Source organism: Myotis myotis, unplaced genomic scaffold, assembly GCF_014108235.1.
Source record: "Myotis myotis isolate mMyoMyo1 unplaced genomic scaffold, mMyoMyo1.p scaffold_m19_p_4, whole genome shotgun sequence".
In the NCBI taxonomy this organism is placed as follows: Eukaryota; Metazoa; Chordata; class Mammalia; order Chiroptera; family Vespertilionidae; genus Myotis; species Myotis myotis.
This window is the reverse complement of record NW_023416346.1, coordinates 2,118,799-2,139,446: the sequence shown is the minus strand read 5'-3', so window position 1 is coordinate 2,139,446 and position 20,648 is coordinate 2,118,799. Positions and strand designations below refer to the sequence as shown.

General features: G+C 41.0%; 1 protein-coding gene across 10 annotated transcripts in view; it reads right to left on the bottom strand.

Annotated features, from left to right (window-relative positions):
* Nucleotides 1–953: 953 nt before the first annotated feature.
* USP9X (ubiquitin specific peptidase 9 X-linked) overlaps nt 954–20,648 on the bottom strand; it is a 73,914-nt gene continuing 54,219 nt past the window's right edge. For 5 of the 10 annotated variants that reach the window (XM_036305950.1, XM_036305951.1, XM_036305953.1 and 2 more), the window contains 17 exons: nt 20,147–20,293; nt 19,583–19,805; nt 18,176–18,396; nt 16,344–16,534; nt 15,204–15,377; nt 12,687–12,828; nt 10,910–11,663; nt 10,254–10,377; nt 9,103–9,328; nt 8,601–8,730; nt 7,402–7,587; nt 6,737–6,957; nt 6,561–6,649; nt 4,680–4,836; nt 4,261–4,521; nt 3,819–3,914; nt 954–2,574 (listed from right to left, as the gene is read on the bottom strand). In XM_036305950.1, the coding sequence (XP_036161843.1) occupies nt 2,437–2,574; nt 3,819–3,914; nt 4,261–4,521; nt 4,680–4,836; nt 6,561–6,649; nt 6,737–6,957; nt 7,402–7,587; nt 8,601–8,730; nt 9,103–9,328; nt 10,254–10,377; nt 10,910–11,663; nt 12,687–12,828; nt 15,204–15,377; nt 16,344–16,534; nt 18,176–18,396; nt 19,583–19,805; nt 20,147–20,293 (3,480 nt within the window). In that variant the 3' untranslated portion in view covers nt 954–2,436. Of the gene's footprint in view, nt 2,575–3,818; nt 3,915–4,260; nt 4,522–4,679; nt 4,837–6,560; nt 6,650–6,736; nt 6,958–7,015; nt 7,318–7,401; nt 7,588–8,600; nt 8,854–9,102; nt 9,329–10,253; nt 10,378–10,909; nt 11,664–12,686; nt 12,829–15,203; nt 15,378–16,343; nt 16,535–18,175; nt 18,397–19,582; nt 19,806–20,146; nt 20,294–20,648 lie in introns of those variants that run through there. The other 5 variants (XM_036305952.1, XM_036305955.1, XM_036305956.1 and 2 more) reach the window with 4 other exon arrangements.

Below are 20,648 nucleotides of genomic sequence, written 5' to 3'. Positions count from 1 at the left end.
TCTCAAAATCACCACTACGTTGCTCTTACAATAACATGCATCTTAAAATTTCCGGTTATACATTAATGCTTGTTTAAGAGTTAAATATAGAAAATAATTTGCACAAACAAACAAAAAATAACTGTTCGTTTCCCCTTGATCCTGGTCACAACACAGACCACTCTTCCTCAAATGGAGGGGAAAAGGAGTCGCCAGCCCTCATCTGGCACAAGGGGACTTGTACACAGAAAGCAGCCTTCTAAAATGTCAAGCCATTCAAGCTGCTAAATGAAGTACATTTGGTAAGGAGTGGGGAATGCCAGTCACCTCTCGGATGGTGAGATGGTGTATTTAACGATGGCAACTTGTCCCAATCAGGTGACCCTATTGCTAAGGAAGCTTGGAATTGAGCAACTTTTAAATTAAAAACGACCAATTGGAATTGAAACAGCTTCCGTCAAACTGAACACACTCAGATGTAATATATTTAAGGTAAAAAACAGGATCTACCTGGTGTCAAAATTTCCTAGTGTCACAGAAAACCTAGAAGCGCAGACTGACGGCAGAGAACTGCGAGTAAGATACCCACAGCTTCATCTCAAATATCTCCCCCTTTGATCACAATTTTGTCTCTGCTTTGATCGGTTCCAACCACAGCCTGTTGACAGAACGTTTTCCTGTTAACTGAACTTTAAAAAGTACAACTAAGCTTGTGCTCATTAAATACACATGTATATAAAAAACATACAAAAAGTACAAGATTGAGTCTGTTAGGGAGCGTCTACAGGGTCAGCTTCCTGTTTTCTCTAAATCCTTAGTGAAGGGCCGAAGGTCAGACCTCTCTGTGCACCAAAACTCCAGGGGCCTGACCTGGATTCAGCGTGCGCCGAGGCACGCTCCGCACAGCACTAACTTGAATATGTAGTCCTTCAGAAAACAAGGACAAAAAAACAACCACACACCAAGACATAAAGTTCTTCTTAAATCAAATTCTATTTGTGAATTGAGCAAAATAATTTCTATAAAACAAAACAGCAAAATATTTAAATAGAATAGGGTGAACTGTATCTGTGTGCAGGGGTATTTGGTTTAGACAGGTTCCAAAAACTTACACATATTCAAGTTACCAATTCTCTTGTCAATACAGTATCAACCGATGCGTTTATCTTTAAGTAAGTGTTTATTCTGAAATCACAATACCTCAATCACGGTAACTAACCAGTAGTTTCCTCTTTAATCAAACCCTGCTTCAAATGTTAAACCTATCTGGGATCAGGGAAAAGGAGCTAGAACGATTCTTGCTTTCAAGTAAAACTGGCTGAGCAAACTCAACCGGACGCGGACGCGTTGGTGTAGTGACACCAAGCTCTGTGGGGCTGAGGACTTCCGCTTCACTGGGATCCAGAAGGAAAGTTCGAGAAGACTCACCTAATAAGCTCTACCAAAGAAACAAAACAAGCACACCAAATACAGTCTTCTATTAGGCTCCGAGCATCCTGACATAGCAAAGTTTTGCATATTTGTCTTAAATGTTTTGAAATTCCCATCACTGACACTCGTGTCTCTCTATCCCACCCAGAAATTGAACTGTCAAACATCAGGTGTAAGCCATGGATGTGAAACGAACTGAAAACCGCCCGTTCACCACGTTTCTCCCCTTGTTTCCTAGTTTATGTTCTAGGCAGAAGGAAAAGCTGAGCGCGACAGCTGTCGCCCGGGACAGCCGCTGTCCTGGTGATTTGTCCTCACTGGTACACTAACCTGTGGGAAGCCATGCTAAATGTCACAGCGTAACTACAGCTTCGAAAGGATGAACCCAAGATCAGAGTAAAAAGGCAATGAAAAAGATCTAGAAACAAGGTCACGTCACCGATTTTCCACATCAACCGAGTCACTGCAAGGCTAGCAGCCCTACACTGATCAGAATGAAACTGACTCCAGTGGCAGAGAATGAACATGAAGCTATCGGTGCGGTTGCCATGGATGGGCTGTTTGGTGGCGGTTGGGTTATTGTGTTTTTGTGAAGGGGCTGACCTGACTGCGGCAAGGCAGAACACTGGCTGCCGGGTGCACTGGGGAGAACGAGAAAATGAACTTCTGTCGTTTTTGTAGATCTGAGTCTCATCAAGAAAAAAGGTTCTTGCTTAAGAATTAACAGTCAAACATTAATATACTATATACACCTTTGCCATTTACACATTAGCATCAGGCCATTTATTACAAAACACTATACACTTTCCACTGCAGGCGGGTTATATATGGACAGCAAATTTCTGCAGATAAGACAGTGAATAAACTTTCCACTCCATGTTGATTAGGAATAGTTTTTTTTTGTTGGTTTTTTTTTGTTTTTTTTTGTGTTTTTTTTTAGTTTTAAATATTAGCCAGACACAGAAAAAGGTTGGACTGTAAGGCCTGGGTGCACAGTCTTGATGGAACCAGTTAGGCGTGTGCGTTTCACTGATCCTTCGTCTGAGGCGGGGACACTTCTTCGCTGCCTTCGTAGTTTTCTTGTGCTCGTTGGCCAGCTCTCTGAGGGTTGTTCATGTGATGCGCCGCGGGGCCAGTGTACGGCTGTCCGTGCACATGGTTGTTCTGCGAGGGGAGAGGACACAGGCATGTTAACATGGTCATGTATGAATCTGAAACTTCATAAGCATCGGCTGAAGGTAGTGGACATGTAAACACTTCCTTTATCCCTGGGACTTACAAAGAATAAAAATGCTTGGCCTCACGGTGGGGACCAAAAAAAAAAAAAAAAAAAAAAAAAAAGTCTGAGAGAGAAAAGCTAGCCTAGATGCAAACCCCAATGCCCCATATGAGGGCAGCGCGGGTCTGCATAGCCTGTGGCCAAAGGGATTTTCAGATCCAAGTCTGACAAATAAGGGACCACAGCTCATTATTGCTCGTGGTCAAAACATTCAGAAACAATTACCTGTGAGCCGGAGCACATGTGTTCTGACTCTTCCAAGCACCTAAAATGTGCACACGCTACACCTAACCTGCCCACTTCTCTGTACATTCCCACCAGCCAGGCCGAGCTGGTTTTTCTGATTAACTTTCTATAATTTGTATTATGCAAAGTCGAACATGCAATTTCTAACCATTGAACGTGCTTCTATCCCCCCCAGCCCCCCCACCCGAGATATGGGAAAGAATGCCTTAAACAGTATCTGATCTGAAAGTACGGCTCATGCACTGGCAACAGCATCTCCTGGGAACTTGTTAAAAAAGCCGCATCGGCAGCTGGGGTGGGCGGGGCCGTGCTCCGCGCTGTAACAAGCCCACCAGGGGACTTTCATGCCTGTAAAGCTCTGAGTTAATCACATTGGGCTTTAGAAAGAACTCTCACTTAGAAAGTTTCTTCATCCTAATTTTATTTAGTTATTGATTTTACAGCAAATTTATGGACCTGTCAAATCCTTGATTCTCCCCCAACCATTTTTACTGTCTCACTTAGGCCAAATAACCAAGAAATCCTTACTTTATTGCCATATCTTAATGTCTTCACAATCCATCTGCAGGCTAAGCCTAACAGGAGATGTTGTCATAATCCTCTGTACTAAACACTATCCTTTTACATTGACACGAGTTCTCGCCATTTTGCCAACTTCCCCTCCTACTAAAAGAGGGGCACCTATCTGACCAGAAAAACACCACAGAGGCAAGTGCCAGCACACCCCACCGCGCCTCCCTCCAACAGGCCCCGTCTGCTCACGCCGCCAAGGCTCCTCTAGATAATCCCTCTATTACTTTCATTACAACAAAAAACGAAGCCTTTAAATATGGCATAAAACTTGATTCCTGGGGAAAAAACACACACACCGGCCCCCACTTACCTGTTGATACTGAGATCCGGGGGAGTGGGGGTACAGCGGGGCATCTTCGGGGGGAGGCGACTCATGCTCATCCGGCGCATCTTGGTCATCTGGCTCCTAGTGTTAGAGATTTAAAGAGAGAGAGAGTCATATAGGCAAACTCAAGTTTATTTTAACGTTCTTTCTATTTGAAATAAAAAATTAAAAGATCTATACAACTGACCCAGTAACAACTTTTGTTTTACTGCAGATAAACAAATTAAAACAATTGAAAAAAATTCCTAATTTGGATTCTCTTAGAAATACTGTGTTTCAGGCAATTTTATAGAAATTTCTCCAGAAGGCAGCTCTCTCAATTACTTAAGACCACATGTAGTAAGCACTGAAGCAAACCAAGACCCCAACATCATATTTTTACATTATCGTTAACACACAAACACTAGCCTACGAAGTAAAGAATTACTTTGGCTTCTTCCATTCCTATCTGCTGCACACTGGTGGCTTTGTTTACCTCCTCTGGACAGAGTTCACACGCTTTTGCAAGGGTCATCCTAGCACTATGGGATCTCTCCAAGAAATAACCATTTGAGGTCTCATTGCTTTGCACCGGAGGCGACCAGTTGTTGTACGTGTACTGAGGGTTGCCAGTGTATGGCCGTCTTTCGAGCTCATCTCCAAGCCACTCCACTGCCCAGGTCCACTTTCTTTTCAGGTCTCCGTTGCCCTTCGAAAGAAAAGAAAACGATTTGTGCAAAAGGTCTCGGAATCCTTTCCAAAGTGAACTTAAAACGGTAACTCCAAATTCCCACGATTCTGTTCTTTTAAAACAGATTCCTTCATTCGGACTCAGATTTCTACAAAATTGAAAGAGAAAATCGTTACCTGCAAAATCTGGTAAGCAACAGGACAATTGCTAAAGAGAGCCACCATACACTTTATGCACTGGTACGCTCGCTTTTGATAGTGATTCTTAGAGCGCTGGATTGTGTCAAACAGCCCATCTCGGTCGTCTGGGATTCCTTTAAGTGCGTTATGAATTCTAAAAGAGAACCAGATATAAAATAAAAACGTCTAAAATCAGAGAGCAGCTAACATTTATTGAGTGCCTGCTATGTGCCACTCAGTATCTTTGACGTAGTTATGTACTCTAATGCTAGACAGTAGGCAGTTACCAATCCCTTGAACAGATGAGAAAATGGGTAGAGGGGTTAAATAGCCTGCCCAAGCTCATGTAGCCGCCTAGCAGTCTGGCTCTTACCAATTTATTAGCAATCCCAAAATGATATTGCTATGTATGTACTTCAAATACACGACCAGAGTGAGTAATACAAACTTTTTTTTATTTTTTTATTTATTGCTTAAAGTATTACAAAGGGTATTACATATGTGCAAACTTTTAAAATTACCGTTTATAACAACTAAGTTTATGACTACTGTACTTAAGAATTTGCTTCATCAGTTCCTTTTCTAAAACTGCATTTCCAAAGGTAAGTCACAACCCAGGGACTCTGACACAGTGACATACTTTGGAAATCCAGAATTAACTTGGATTCTAATAATGAGAATATGTGGCAGGCAAAACAATTTTTACCAGCAATACAACAATTGGGCTGCTTGGCCAAGGATGGATGATTTCATTTCAGCTCCTGCCAAACTACAACAGAACAATATGCAGTCAATGATTTATTGTTCTGGCTCTCGATAAGCAATTTAAAAAATGGTTGTGGCCCGAGCCGGTTTGGCTCAGTGGATAGAGCATCGGCCTGCAGACTGAAGGGTCCCGGGTTCGATTGAGGTCAAGGGCACATGCCCGTCTTGCGGCTCAATCCCCAGTAGGGGGCGTGCAGGAGGCAGCCAATCAATGATTCTCTCCCATCATTCATGTTTCTCTCTCTCCCTGAAATCAATCAAAATATGTAAAAATAAATAAGCTTAAGAAAAAAAAAAAAAAAGATTGTGGGGCAAGAATGTGCCTTGTTCCTTGTGTGTTCAAAACATCACCCGCTAGCAAACAAAATGTGGAATATATCCACATAGTGGGTTATTATTCAGCCACAAAAAAGCAACCAAGTACTGATTTGTGCTCTAACATAGATGAACTTGCCAACATTATGCTAAGGAGATAAGCAGTCACAGACGGACAGTTGCATGATTCCACTATATGAAGTGTGCTGGCAAATCCTGACCATTCTGTCTATGAACAGGTAAATCCATACAGGCAGCAGGTCGGTGGTTTCCAGAGGATGGGGGAACGGGGAGCGACTGCGTAACTGGGTATGGGGTTTCCTTTTAGGGTGATGGAAATATTCTGGAATTAGACAGTGGTAATGGTTGTACCACTGTGAATGTACTAAAAGCCATTCAACTGTATACTACGGTGAATTTTACTTGAAAGTGAGAGAAAGATCAATTGGTTGGCTCCCATATACACCCCGGCTGGGGATCAAACCCTCAACCTTTTGGTGTACAGGACGATGCTCCAACCAAGTGAGCTACCCGGCCAGGGCTCGACTATTTTTACACAACCAAATATTATCTCATGTGACCAATTCGGAAATGTAATCTAATTCTAAAAAAGGCCTAGGGCATTAATAAAATGAAAATATTTACCAAAGCCTATGCTAGTTTTCCTTAATAAAAGAAAAAAAAATTACTATATTAAGCATGCAATCTGGGCAATGAGAGAAAAGAGTAAAAATGAAATAAAGTTATGAGAAGAACTTATTGTTCATTCTTAAGTTTTTGAGATACAAGGGCACCTACCTGTGAGTCTGCCAGGAGTCCTCGATCAGCAAGATTTGCAAAAGCAGATCCAAATAGGGCCGCAGCTCGTAAGTGTAGGAATACGCAACCTGAAAACAGGCCAGACATAGTGAGTACCTCATTTGAAGGAACAACAAATCGAATTATCGATATAGGAATGTTTATTTTTCTTTAACCTGCCACAGAAGTTCACTGAGGACAGTAGATGAGAACTGAGGATTCTCCCAGCAGCAAAAACGAAGCAATTTGACGGTTTCCTCCGAATTACTGCAATCCTCAATGATTTTCTTCACATAACTTGTTCTCACAAATAAAATGTCTGCCACATTCTGCTGAATTGGCATGATAGGCTGGGATAAATTAGGATCACCAAAAGGGTTGGGAAGAGGAGGATTACCTAGAATACAGATTTGCCATCAATGAAACACCAATAGGCTCATTCACAACAGTACAGCTTCCAGCATACAAAACAGCTTACGGGCTTTTAAGTCTCTATTTTAGAAAAAACAGCATAAACTTTCAGTCTTGTTTTATATTTATTTATTCAATTTTTTAATAGAAGTATTCTTTTTTAAAGAAACATTTTTATTGATTTCAGAAGGGAAGGGAGAGGGAGAGGGAGAATCAATGATGAGAGTCATCCATTGGCAGCAGGGCTAGGGATGGAGCCTGCAACTGAGGCACATGGCCTTGATCGACATCGAACCCAGGACCCTTCAGTCTTCGGGCCGCTGCGCTCTCCTCTGAGGCGAACCAGCTAGGGCAGAATTACTTTTAAGTGGGTGCCGTGAGTGCCCAGCAGGATTTCAGAACCACTGGAGGAACAGAGCATTTGACTCACCATTGATTGAGGACTGCATTCTTGACGAGACATTGCAGCAGCGGATCAGCTGGGACACTACTGAGTACAGCTTGCCCAACTCAGCATACTGGTACTTGATGGGAGGACCTGGGCCCTCGTCCAAAGACACAAGCATGAAGGTGGCAGGCACACTCAGCTTCAGAAGCTGTGTCTTCTCGGCCACGCCTACAATGAAGAGGGACGGGAGAGAGAAGGATTATAGGAGAGGAAGTCATTAAGATGGCACAGGTTTCCATCATAGAGTAGGTATGTCAAATATTTATAACTTTTATGTTCAGAGAATTATTTAACCAGAACAGAAAATCTACTGAGTTTTATTGAATTTCAGAAGCATTAAAATGGTGACAGTGATCATAACATGCCGATCACACCAAGTACCCATCTACTTCATTTAACAAACATTTACCAAGTGCGACTTTGCAAAGCTCTCAACTTTGCAATCTAGTCGGGGAGCAACACAAAAATTTGAACACTGTCAAAAACAGTTAAGTATACTTTCTTTTAAATTACTTCTTTATTTAAAATAATTCTTTATTGTTGAAAGTATTACATATATCCCTTTTTCCCCCCATTGACTCCCTCCAGCCTGCCCCCAATAAGCATCCTGTCAGGGTAAGTAGTACGGGACCACTGAAAGGAAATGATCAGGTGAGGTGAGGAGCAGGTTATCAGGAGTGTTGTTATATAGAAGTAATAGCATTAATAACAAGGTCATCTAAGTGAACATTCATATTATTCTTAATTTTAAGTGACTTCACTTCAACAAAAACTTATGTACAAGCCAGTCCTTCACCCAACTTGGTGAGCACATACAACCACCTGGGGACCTTTTGAGAATGTGGATGCGTTGGGCTGGCCTTGAGAATTCTGATTCAGTTGGTTGGGATGGGGCGGGACTAGGAATCAGTATTTAAAAAACCAGACCGATCTGGTACCACCACTTTAGGAGAACAATACAATTGAGACAGAGATTCTGACCTGTGCCTACTGCAGACGTAAGACACATGCATAACTGAAGTACAAGGAGAAAAGGGCAGTGAAAAAAGTTTCAGACAGAATTCATACTAGGTTTTACGGAATACTGTTTCTATTTCAGACCCGCTTATATCTTATCAGTTGATTTAAATGGCTTCACCATCGAATACACTAAGCAGCATTCTGAAAACATCAATGCTTACCTAAATTGGCATACATCACGAAGAGGTTGAAATACTGCTGCAAATGGCGCCCATGCTCCGAGACTTCCCTTCTCAGGAGATTCAGCACCGCTCTCAGCAGGTGATCGCTGAGGCTCAGGTTGTCATAAGCCTGCGAAGGAGAACACAGCAGCTGTTTTTCAGAAACAAGGTGCAGGCGTGGCATAACTCAATTCGCATAACAAAGGGACACACGCATGTATATGTTGAATACAGGCAGGAGTTTCTGGAAGGACTGATGACACAGTGATTAAAAAGGGTTGCTTGTTAGAAAAGGGAATGGAGATCCAAGGTACATTTCATAAAAGAGCCTTCATACTATTCTAATTTTTTTAAAAAAGTCTATATAACAGTAAGTGTAAATTAAGTCACCGCATATAAATGATTCAACAGAGAAAAGTTAAAATTTTAAAGAACTGATAGTCACTACTCATTGCTGTGAGGTAAAGGAATTTACTTGTAAACAAAAAACCCAAACAATTACCTGACTAGAAGGTCCAGGAGATGCAAAAGGTGAAGGGCATGGCCCATCTTGCAAGGAAAAATGCGCAATGAAAACGATCAGCTTTGCAAATGCACCCCTCACTTCCGCACTAGGGCACTCCAGGAGGTATTCAGAGAAGCGATTGGAAACATTAAAAAGGACGTTATGAGCAAACCAAAAGCGCACATTCTTGCTGTGGCGAAGGAGAATACACAGTGCATCATACCTGAGATAAAGCACACACACACACACAAAAAAGAAAGTCTATGAATAGCAATTCAGGAACACGTTTCATATAGTACAGGAGTGGGTCTCTATGAACCAAATAAAAACCAAAAACCTTTTACTACTGGAGGGTGCTTCTAGTATTCAAATGACAGATGAATACTATGACTTGGTCTATTCTCACGGAGAGACAGAACAGACAAAATCTTGTATGTTTGACTTCTCTATAAACCTATTACCAAACTCTTACTAGGTTCACGCTGTCAAAACAACGCCCGCCCCTCCCTTAAACACCTTACCACTGGATAAGTAAAAATCATTAAATCAACGTATTATAATGGCCTTTACACGTTCACAATTAGAAACATAGGAAGCTCATTCTTTACCCTTTTAATCTATAGCAGTATTTACTAGAGCAGCCGTGGGCAAACTACGGCCCGCTTGAAATGAATAAAACTAAAAGAAAAAAAAAAAGACCGTACCCTTTTATGTAATGATGTTTACTTTGAATTTATATTAGTTCACACAAACACGCCATCCATGCTTTTGTTCCGGCCCTCCGGTCCAGTTTAAGAACCCATTGTGGCCCTCGAGTCAAAAAGTTTGCCCACCCCTGTACTAGAGGAAAGCTAAAATGCATTATTTCCTGATAAAATAGTTCAGATTTTTAACTATCACCCTGTAATCTTTTGTACAGGGGCTGTCAAAGATGATACAAAATAGCAGAAGCCTGCTTTTGAATAATAAAAGGCCATGTTTATTAATCTAAATAACTATTTTATGTGCTTTCTCTCACTACTGCTACCGAGAGATTTTTAATTCTGCATACCAATCCGAAACAAGATTATTATGGTTTGGAAAAAATATATATTAAAGAACCAAACTAAATGCTAGTAGAATAGGAATGAAAATGCTACGCAACGTACCAATCACTGGCTGAGCCACGGACTACTTTCTTGGTATGAAACCCTGTGGTGAAGAGGAACCTAGCAGCAAGTTGAATACTAATCATGGTGATTTCTTCTGCTTCAGGCAACAGGTGATCTTGCCCTAGAAATAAAATGCAGATATAAAAATTAGACTAATTTCTATGTCCAAACCCATTTTCAAACACGTGTACATTTCCACCAAGCCTCAGAAGTCTACTCATGAAATAATTCTTTTTTAAAAAATATATTTTTTTTATTGATTTCAGAGAGGAAGGGAGAAAGAGAGAAACATCAATGAGAATCATTGATCGGCTGCCTCCTGCACGCCCCCTACTGGGGATCGAGCCAGCAACCAAGGCACGTGCCCTTGACGGGAATCAAACCTGGGAGCCAAACTGGCTAGGGCATGAAATAATTCTTAGTTCTCTCAAGCACATTCCAAACTAATGCTCGAATCAAAAACAAACTGTTATAATAAACAAAAGCTCCAGTTTTCAAACAGCAAGACAATATACTCTCTTAAAGCTAAGTCTCTGAAATTAGACTACAAACCAAATGTGAAAACCAAACATGTTGATGCCTAGTAAGAAATCCCGCAAGTAGAGTAAGAGCCATGCTTTATCATTAAGCAGCTACATTTTTTGGACACTCACCGGGAGGAGGATTTAAGTAAACACCATTACATGTAAGCAGTTTTTTCATGAACTGAAAATATTCCAAACTGTACTGCATTCGGTTATGCATGAACTGCACGTTCTGTTTGCGCACACTTCTCTCGATGGCCGATGGCATGACGATTTGATGGGGTCTGCTGGTGACAGCGAGCTCAGATATGTATCGTATCAACTCATCGCCTTGGTCTATCGTGTCCAATCGCTCATAAAAGAGTATGTAGGCGTTCCACCACCTTTTCTGGCGCCTGTATGACATGCGCTTCATCATGTGATCGAACACTTCTCCCATGTACTCTCCCCCGAAACACTGGTTTTTCATTTCTTCGTCGTCATCCATTTTACACTCTGTCACATCGCCGTCATCGAATTTATACCAGCGATTTCTCTCACCGTCCACACCATTCCTCTGAATGATGTAAGAGTAATAGTGGCCGCCACTCGCCTGGCCGCTGTGGACAAGCACACCCACGAGCCTGTACTTCGTGCTGCCCGCCGCCTCGCCCTCGGACTGCTCGTTCTGCTGAATCAGCTGACTCTCTGGGTTCACATTGTCTCCCTCCAGCTTTGCGACACCTGCCACCGTGTAAGGCTCCATGTCCAGCTCTCGAGGAAACTCAAAATAATCATTGAACTTGATCGCACATTCTCTTTCCCAGTCATAGTCGAATCGTTTCAGTTGAATAGCAAGAACAGGAGGTAATTTTTTAATTAGCAGGCGTTTTACAGTATCAACCTAAAATAAACAGACCAAGTTACTATATGCTGCTCTCTTATAGTCAATCCACTGCAAAAAACAGACTTTAAAATTGTAAGTTCTCTTTTTCAATTGAATTCATTGGGGTGACATTGGCAAGTTCTCTTAAGACTAATATGAAATTATGTGTCAACAAACAAGGAACACAAGTTAATTCTGTCACAACTGATATTTTAAAAAATATTAACTAAAACAAGTATGGAAATAGCTAATGCCATTTATTATAAATTGCAAAAATTAGTAATAGAGAAATTACTCACTGCCTGGCTTTTACATTGTCATTGAACCACTATTACTTGTTTGATGTCTACTGTTACTTAGCGCTGTGGGTGGCAGGCAGTATGGCCTTACAACTCACCATCTCAACCTCTAGACTTTGACACCTCCCTAAGTGGTGTGTAAGGCAAAAAACAACAGAAAATCCAACACAGGTTAGTTCTACGTGAGAGGGTTTGGGAGCCCCCCCCCCCCCCCCCACATTACTGTCTGTCTGTCTGAATTGTCTCTCCCAAAAAGATGTTAGGTGCCCATAGATAAAAATAATCAGGTGAGTCTAAAAATCTGATCCAAGTGGTAGAAGAAATCTGATGTGGCTAAATTAAGTAATTAATGGTTCAAGCAAACTTCTTGGTCTTGACAAGTAACTCTGGACACGAGAGAAGAAATGATAGGTTCTACGACTCTAGCTTCGAGGATTTTAGTAGCAGGTTGGTTGAGTATGAATGAAAAAGGTCTGTGTTTCAGTCAAGAGAATGTGATACTAAGGTATTATGGCTGCTAAACTGATTCACTCTTACCTTACTCACCTGTTTTCCCTAACCTCCCAGACTACTTTCTCTCAGTCTTCTTTCCCTGACCAACCTTTCAATCACTTACCATCTCAACTGCCCTCAAAAGCAGGGTAGGAAATAAAGGTGACTTTTAAGAACAAACACCGTCAACTTCTTCCAAATCCATTAAATGTAATCAGAATTAAGATAAATGAGACGGGACAACTCATACCTTTTTATTGCATTTCTCACAATGATATGCATTTGCACCTTCTAATAAATCTCCTTTGACGTATTGTTCCAAAGAATCAAGAAGATTTTGGTGATTTCGAATGTCTACATTCAAAGTTGTAAAAGATTCTTCACACTCGTATCTAAGATATTATTTAAAAAAAAGATCAAAAAGCAGTTATTCCCCAGTCTTCTAAACCTTTAGTTGTGGGCATGTGCAGTATTTACAATACAACATGAAACCCGTAGCTGCGTGGAAATGTCCAAAGAGCATGATCTTAGTAAGACCCTGAAGTTAAATGCCTGCTCCACAACGGACTAGTCACACACAGCCCAGATGCTGGTTTAGGGCATTACTAGTCTAGAGCAGGGGTGATAGGCTGCGGGCCATTGGTCAAATCCAGCCCTGCTCCTGTTTCTGTAAAGTTTTGTTGAAACATACCTACCTTTACCTACTGTCTGCCTGCTTTCACTAGAACAGAGTTGAGTAGTTGCCTCAAGACCTCACAGCCCAAAAGAGCCTGTAATATTTATTTTACTGCCTGGCCTTTTACAGAAAATCAGTAATTTCCAAATAAATTTGAAAACTATCTAAAACAAATCAAGGACTAACAGGAATAGATAACTAAAGAGCTGGCTATTTTGCTCTAGCCAGTTTGGCTCAGTGGATAGAACGTCAGCCTGCAGACTGAAGGGTCCCAGGTTCGATTCCGGTTCAAGGGCCTATGCCCGGGTTGCAGGCTCAATCCCCAGTAGGGAGTGTGCAGGAGGCAGCCGATCAATAATTCTCTCTTATCACTGATGTTTCTATCTCTCTCTCTCCTTTTCCCTTCCTCTCTGAAATCTATAAAAACATACAAAAAAAAGTTGGCTATTTTATCAGCAATTAAAAACAAGAAGTATGAACAACATAAACTGATGAACAAAAATAGATCCAGAGACATAGATGCATTGAACAGACCGTCAAAACTTGGGGGTGGGGGAGAAGAGATCAACCAAAAGACTGTATGCATGCATATAAGCATAACCAATGGACACAGACAATAGGGGGTGAGGTAGGTTAAGTGTAGGTAAAGGTGAGGGCCTGTGCTGGGGGGGTGGGAGCAGGCTGGGAGAGGTCAATGGGTGAAAAAGGAGACATACGTAATACTTTCAACAACAATAAAGAACTAAAAAAAACAACACGTAAAAATGGGAATTTTATTGTCCACCTAATGTAACGTCTTTTTTAAAAAATATTTTTATTGCGTTTATTTCAGACAGAGAGAGGGAGATAGAAACATCAATGATGAGAGAGAATCACTGACTGGCTGCGTCTTGCACGCCCCATACTGGGGATCGAGCCCTCAACCCAGGCATGTGCCCTGACCAGGAATCAAACCCATGACCTCCAGGTTCATAGGTCGATGTTCAACCACTGAGCCACGCCGGCTGGGCTCTAACACGTCTTTCAAAGGGACCGCAAGCTGTGCAGGGTACGCGAACAATGACATGTCCCTGATCTGAATGCTTTAACCTAACAGAATCTCTCATTCACACAGTATTACTCACCCCAATCATTTCCCCACGTTCCAAAGCGAAGCAGCCCACCAACCATACACACACACAACCCATGAGGGCCACATGGAATGCTGCTTGGGCTTATGGAAAATACTCTTACTGGGATATTTTGGCAAAAACAATTTCAAACCAACATTAATTGATAGATTCCAAAACAAAATTTCCACATAATAGGCATAAATATTATCAATAATGAATTTTCAATAGTTATTGAACTATTTTCAATAAGTCCTGATCAAACAATTTCCCTTTTAAGTAAAAAAGCCAATTTGTTTAGTCAACTCTTGCTATGTTCTGTGAGGAAAACATACCTTAAGGATAATGACCATAATCAATGTTATTTTAAAAGTAAGTATTTCATTTGTATAGGAAATAGTGCTCCGTTTCTATCATCTTGTAAAGTCACTGCATTTATAATATTATAATTATTTTAATTGTAAAACAAAGGACAAATTTATAAGTAACATATGCATTGGTATGGAGAATGTCATTTTATTTCCTCACAAATAACCATACATAAAATGCAAGAGTATGAAATAGTAAGAGATTATACAGTAAAAAGAAGCAAATATCTATATCTATCTATCTATCTATCTATCTATCTATCGTCTATTTATCATCTATCTAAAAGGCTAATAAGCAAAGTGTCACCACGGGAGTTCAACCAGGAGACAGGGAGTTCTCTCTCCCTCGCTATGACATGTGCTGACCACCAAAGGGCAGTGCAGAAGGAAGGAAGGCCCTGAACCCTGGCCAGGCCTATGGACCCTACCTGTGCATGAATTTTGTGCACCGGGCCTCTAGTTATTTTATAAAAACAAACTCCCAAAGTAGTAAGGTATACACAGTATATAATTCATCCAGCCTGAGTTATTTAGTCATCAGTGGCATACTCCACTTGTATACGTTAGTAAATCAACAGCACAACATAAACTTAAACTATGTAATTAGCACTTACCTATGTGGGCAGCCTTGGCAAATCTTCTGATCTGCAAAGGAGCCTCCTAAAACTTTACTTAGCATAGCGGGATGTCCTAAGGCTTTCAAAGCTTCATCTAAACTATCCACCAAAGAATTAAAAAATTCTAAAGCATCATGTTGCTCACGCAGATTAACAGGCTCACCCCAAAGCCTAGAAAATGAATGGAATAAAAGATGTAATGTGACACTCCCAGGACAATATATTTTTCAAGGGTGGAAACATTTTCAGGGTAAATGACTTTTTTTTTTTTTGCCCCTGCAGTTATTTGTTGAAGGAAAAAAATAAAGAGACTAGAGCAGCCGTGGGCAAACTATGGCCCGCAGGCCGGATCTGGCCCGTTTGAAATGAATAAAACTATTGAAAAAAAAAAGACCGTACCCTTTTATGTAATGATGTTTACTTTGAATTTACATTAGTTCACACAAACACTCCATCCATGCTTTTGTTCCGGCCCTCCCGTCCAGTTTAAGAACCCATTGTGGCCCTCGAGTCAAAAAGTTTGCCCACCCCTGGACTAGTCATAGAATTTTGGTATATGGACTTAATTAGTATCCTGATTTTAAAATATAGTAATAAACAATTCTGAGAAGAGGATATTAAGGATTTCTTAGAAGACAGGACAATAGAATTATGGTTGTATTTTTCAAAAGACATCTGAGATACAGACTGAAGTATTTATGAATGAAACTATGCATGAGATTTGCTTCAAAGCAATCTGGAAAGACGTAGATGGGAATGTGGATTAAACAAGACTGGCCATGAGTTGCAAACTGTTGAGGTAGGGTGATACACACTAAGGGTTTATACTCTTCCCTACTTCTGTGCTCGCTTCGGCAGCACATATATACTCTTCCCTACTTCTATAAATATGAGAACTTCTCAAAACAAAGGAAAAACTTGTAACATCCTCAAAGACTAAAGAATGCTGCCTCCCCTTCCTATGACACTTTCTTCCTCCTCCTTTGAGGACAATGAGCAAAAAGCCTAACCAGGAAGTGTGAATATTACTATTGCATAAACATAAGGAGGCCTTCCGACATCTATTTTGGAAGTTCAATGTATTGAGCAGCTCACAGGAGTAAGCAGTATCCCCATCCCCACCCACCCACGGCTTACCTGAACTGCTTCCAGAATCCTCGGGGCACATAGTACTGCAGCCGAGAGGCAGCCAAGTGGCCAAAGATGACCTGCAGGTGTCTGAGGACACCGATGTTGTACTCCTTCCTGTCCTCTGTCTTACTTAATGCTGGCTTGTCTTCGAATTGCTGAGGGTATCCAAATACATCATCTCTGGGATCAACATTGCTCTAGAAACAACAAGTATCATGGATGAGCAAATCTAACTTTAAAATATACTAAAATATGTTCAGACAAATGCCAATTAGTGAACAAATGACCTGTATGTCTACTTTTTATTTCCAAATAACTTTGAATTTGTAAACTGTAATTTCCAACATTTCACCAGAGTTGTTCTAAAAGAAGAACCCCGACCATGTAGCGCAGAGGTGGGTAATACAGATGATACAACAGTGTAGCTAGCGATGAACTTAGACGAATGGGACCTAAATGCAGGCTCGGCACTGTAACTAGGTAACTTTGTACAAGTCAGTTACTTAACCTTTGCAAGCTTCAGTGCCTTCAAATGTAAACGGGGGCAACACATTCTTCATGTAGCTGTTGTATTGCATGAAATAACTTTTGTGAAACAAACTGGAACCTTTATACGTGGTTGGTGGGAATGTGAAATGGGATCGCCATTGGGAAAAAGAGTTCCTGTAAAAATGAAAAACAGAGCCCTGGACGGGCGCCTTGGTTGGCATGCTGTCCTGTAAACCTAAAAAGGTTGTGGGTTCAATCCCTGGTTGGGGCGCTTACGGGAGGCAACCGATACAAACACACACACATCCTCGGATGAGGATTAAAAATTAAAATATAATCACCACATGATCCAGCAATTCTACTTCTGGGCACACACCCAAAAGAACGGAAAGAAAAGTCTCAAAGAGATATATGTATGCTCATGTTCATGGCAGCGTTATTCCCAACAGCCAAAAGGCGAAGCAACCCCAGTGTCCACTGAGAGAGAATGTGGCCTATCCATACATGGGATACCATTCCGCCTGAAAAGGGAAGGAAACTGACACATGCTTTGACATGGGCAAACCTTGAGGACAATATGTTACGTAAAATAAGCCGGTCACAAAAAGACAGGTATAGTATGATTCCAATTATGTGAGGGAACTGGAACAAATTCAGAGACGGAGAGAGACTAGGGGCTGCAGAATCGTGTCTGAGACCTTCATCTAGAATAGACAATCTCTAGTCCCTGCCCATGAGACCTTAGTCTAGGGAAATCAGCACATAGATAAAAACACGAAACAAACCCCCAAACTCACACAGCGTAGCAGAGTGCCAAGACAACACAAAGCAGAGGGCACACCTTCTTGGCAGAGAACAAAGGTGGGACATCTTATTTGAAATTGTATATTTGTCTGCCTTGTTTACTTGTTGCTGGTACAATTAGAACTCTCTCATTGTGCTTAACTGAGCATCTCAGAGATGTGAGAGGCTATAGAACTAGAATCTGAATTTCAACTTGCCCTCAGAGCAGTGACTCTTCACCAGGGATGGGTTAAGCATCCCCCAAAAAGCTTTGCTAAAAGGCAAAGATGCTTATGGGGGCGTGCTGGAGGCAAGCAATTGATGATGTTCGCCCCTCATCAATGTTTCTCTCTACCACCCTCCCTTCCTCGCTCTCTAAAAATTTATTAAAAAAAAAAACTAACTAGTTTCAAGTCTAATAGATAGTCCATGCCAGAAGATTCTAGCTTTATTTCCCAACATATGTCAACAGGCCCAATGAAAGTACAACACTCCCTGAGGGAGAACAGTTTTTGGTATCAGAACTTAACAGAAAACAAAAAACGCTAATATAATAAAACATTTACCTCATTGTCCTGCTTCTCATCCCCAGACATATCATCATCTACATCACTACCTGTGCCTTCAATGGCAAGAATACCGTTCCGGATGGAGGGGATCATGTAGAGCTGCTGGATCACAGAATTCATGTAGCAGGTAGCACCGGCATTTTTCAGCCCCACGAAGCCTTTGGGAGGGCGGGGTCCCACAGGGGGCAGATATTCCCACTCAGTAAGTGCTTCACACGCTGAAAGGAGAGGAGAGATTCTTAGAGTATGGACACAACCATTTTATCCACTATCAGCTCCATTAAGCTGATAAACGAACATCAGCAACAATTCCACTCCCACAGCCACCCAAAGTGGAGCTCCAAGCCTGCATCTTACCCTCAACAAACCTAAGACACACAGCAACGTGCTGGCACTATCCGGGTTCTTACCCCTCACCTGCGAACCCACATTTTAGCGGGCATTCCTTCTTCTAATGGCAGCCTCAAGATTGTACGATGCTAATTCCTACATGCTACCTGTACTTTTAGCTTTATAGTTTAGTCATTATGAATTTTCCACTGTTGTATGTTTTTTAAAATGCCTTCAAAACGCATGCTGGCATTAAAGGCTATATAAATACATCAATATATTACAGAAGGACACCTGTTTTGGGTAGAGTAGCTACAGGTCTAACCTTTAAAGCAGTCAGTTTCATCAGAATTTCCTAAAACGTTATTTAAAACGACCTATTCTGAAGTATAACATATCAAAAATAATGATGTTCTTAAAAATTTACTGTAATCAATTATATCCTTAAACTTTGTAAATAGCGGTTTTCTCTTAAGAAAAAAAAAAGGCCTCTGTTGTGTTTGACTTTTTCACTCCTGCTTTTTAGGTCACTTCCTGCTGCCCTCATTCGTTTTGAGCTTCAGCTCCGTGTCCATAAGATCTGGAGTCTGGAGTTTATTTCACGGGCTTCATAGGAGCATTAACTGAGGACATGCAGCACACGAAAATGTTATCTTCTCCATTCCTAATCTTTCAAACCAGATTTCTCATATGGAAATAACATTAAAGAGCTGCTAAGTGAGTGAGGGCTTGGAAGGCTTCCACTGCATGAAGTTTGCATTTTAAGTTTGAACTCTGGCTTTTATTTTGGCTACATATCACTCTGCAGTTTGGCTTTTATTCCAGATTTGATCGAGATGAAGTTTATTTTGCTCAGTGCTTACACTACACAGAGGAAGGCAGTTAACAAACATTTGAAAACTTACATTAAGGCTCCCTCCTCACTTATCATGGTCTTAAATTATACATCCATTTGCTAGAAAGGTTAAACTAAACCAGCTGCTGAAAGAAAAGGCTGAGTTGAAGATGGTTACTAAAAAACCAGGAAAACAGAATTTGCGTTCTCTTGTTATCACAACATTATGGAATACTTACTAGTTATTGCTGTGCCAATGTAATACATTTCAGTCAAAGACTCTACTATCTGCTTGAGATTCCTCACACAGCCAACAGCTAATGCTACAAGTAACTCAAAACCAGCGTTGATGGTAGCTGGTGAGCTGCAAACGGGGATGGCCTGCTCAGCGGGCAGCTCTCCGTTCCTCATGTACTGCAGGTACACATTGGATGCAGGGAAGATGAAGTCATCAATTAATTCCTAGGAGGGTCGAAAGGAAGATTGTGTATTACAATGACATAGTATCTACGTGTCATTATATATTTATGTTGTAGATGGAATTACTTACTTGTCAGAACTCAAGACCTCATTACATCTCAAGAGAACTTATTTGGATTTTCTAATAAAAAGACCCCACTTTGTAACACTACAATGAACAACCATACACAAGTTTGTCTCATCTTAGTCTGACCAAGTGAAAAATTCTGATTTTCCAAATAGAAAAATCAAATACTGCTTATTTAAGTTTATAAAAGACATAGTAGCACTGAAATTTTACTTAAATTTAGAAGGCTACAATAGGACCAACACAACAGACTTACTTTAATGAGGCTAGCACCTCCCTTTTCACAACCAATATGGTACTTTTTCTCCGGGGTTTGAAAGGCCAGCAGCTCTTTTGTTACCCCCAGGTGGCCTTCCAAGATCGTCTCCTCAACACCTGTGTCACCTGTTCTCTTAACTTCATCCTGCCAAAAAAATCAATGAAAAAAATCAAACATCCAACTTATGAGAGCGAGGTAGCGAGGGAGGGAGAAGCCAGAACAAGAAACCCCTTCACACCTGTCCATTCTAAGCCATTTCTCTTCAGAACTTTCTAGAAGTAGCTTTAGACGCTACCAAAGGCTAAAAGCTACAAATCACTTCAGAAAGAAATTCCCATACAATTCTAAGTAAAAAGTATCAGGTCTTAAGAGGAAGAATTAAATTAAGCGCTTATCCTATCAGATTTATCAAGAATGCTTTTTAAAAGTTGAAGATTTGTAAAAAGGTCCACGATTCTAAAATGAAAGGTGAATATCTGCTTACCAAGTCTCAAGTGAA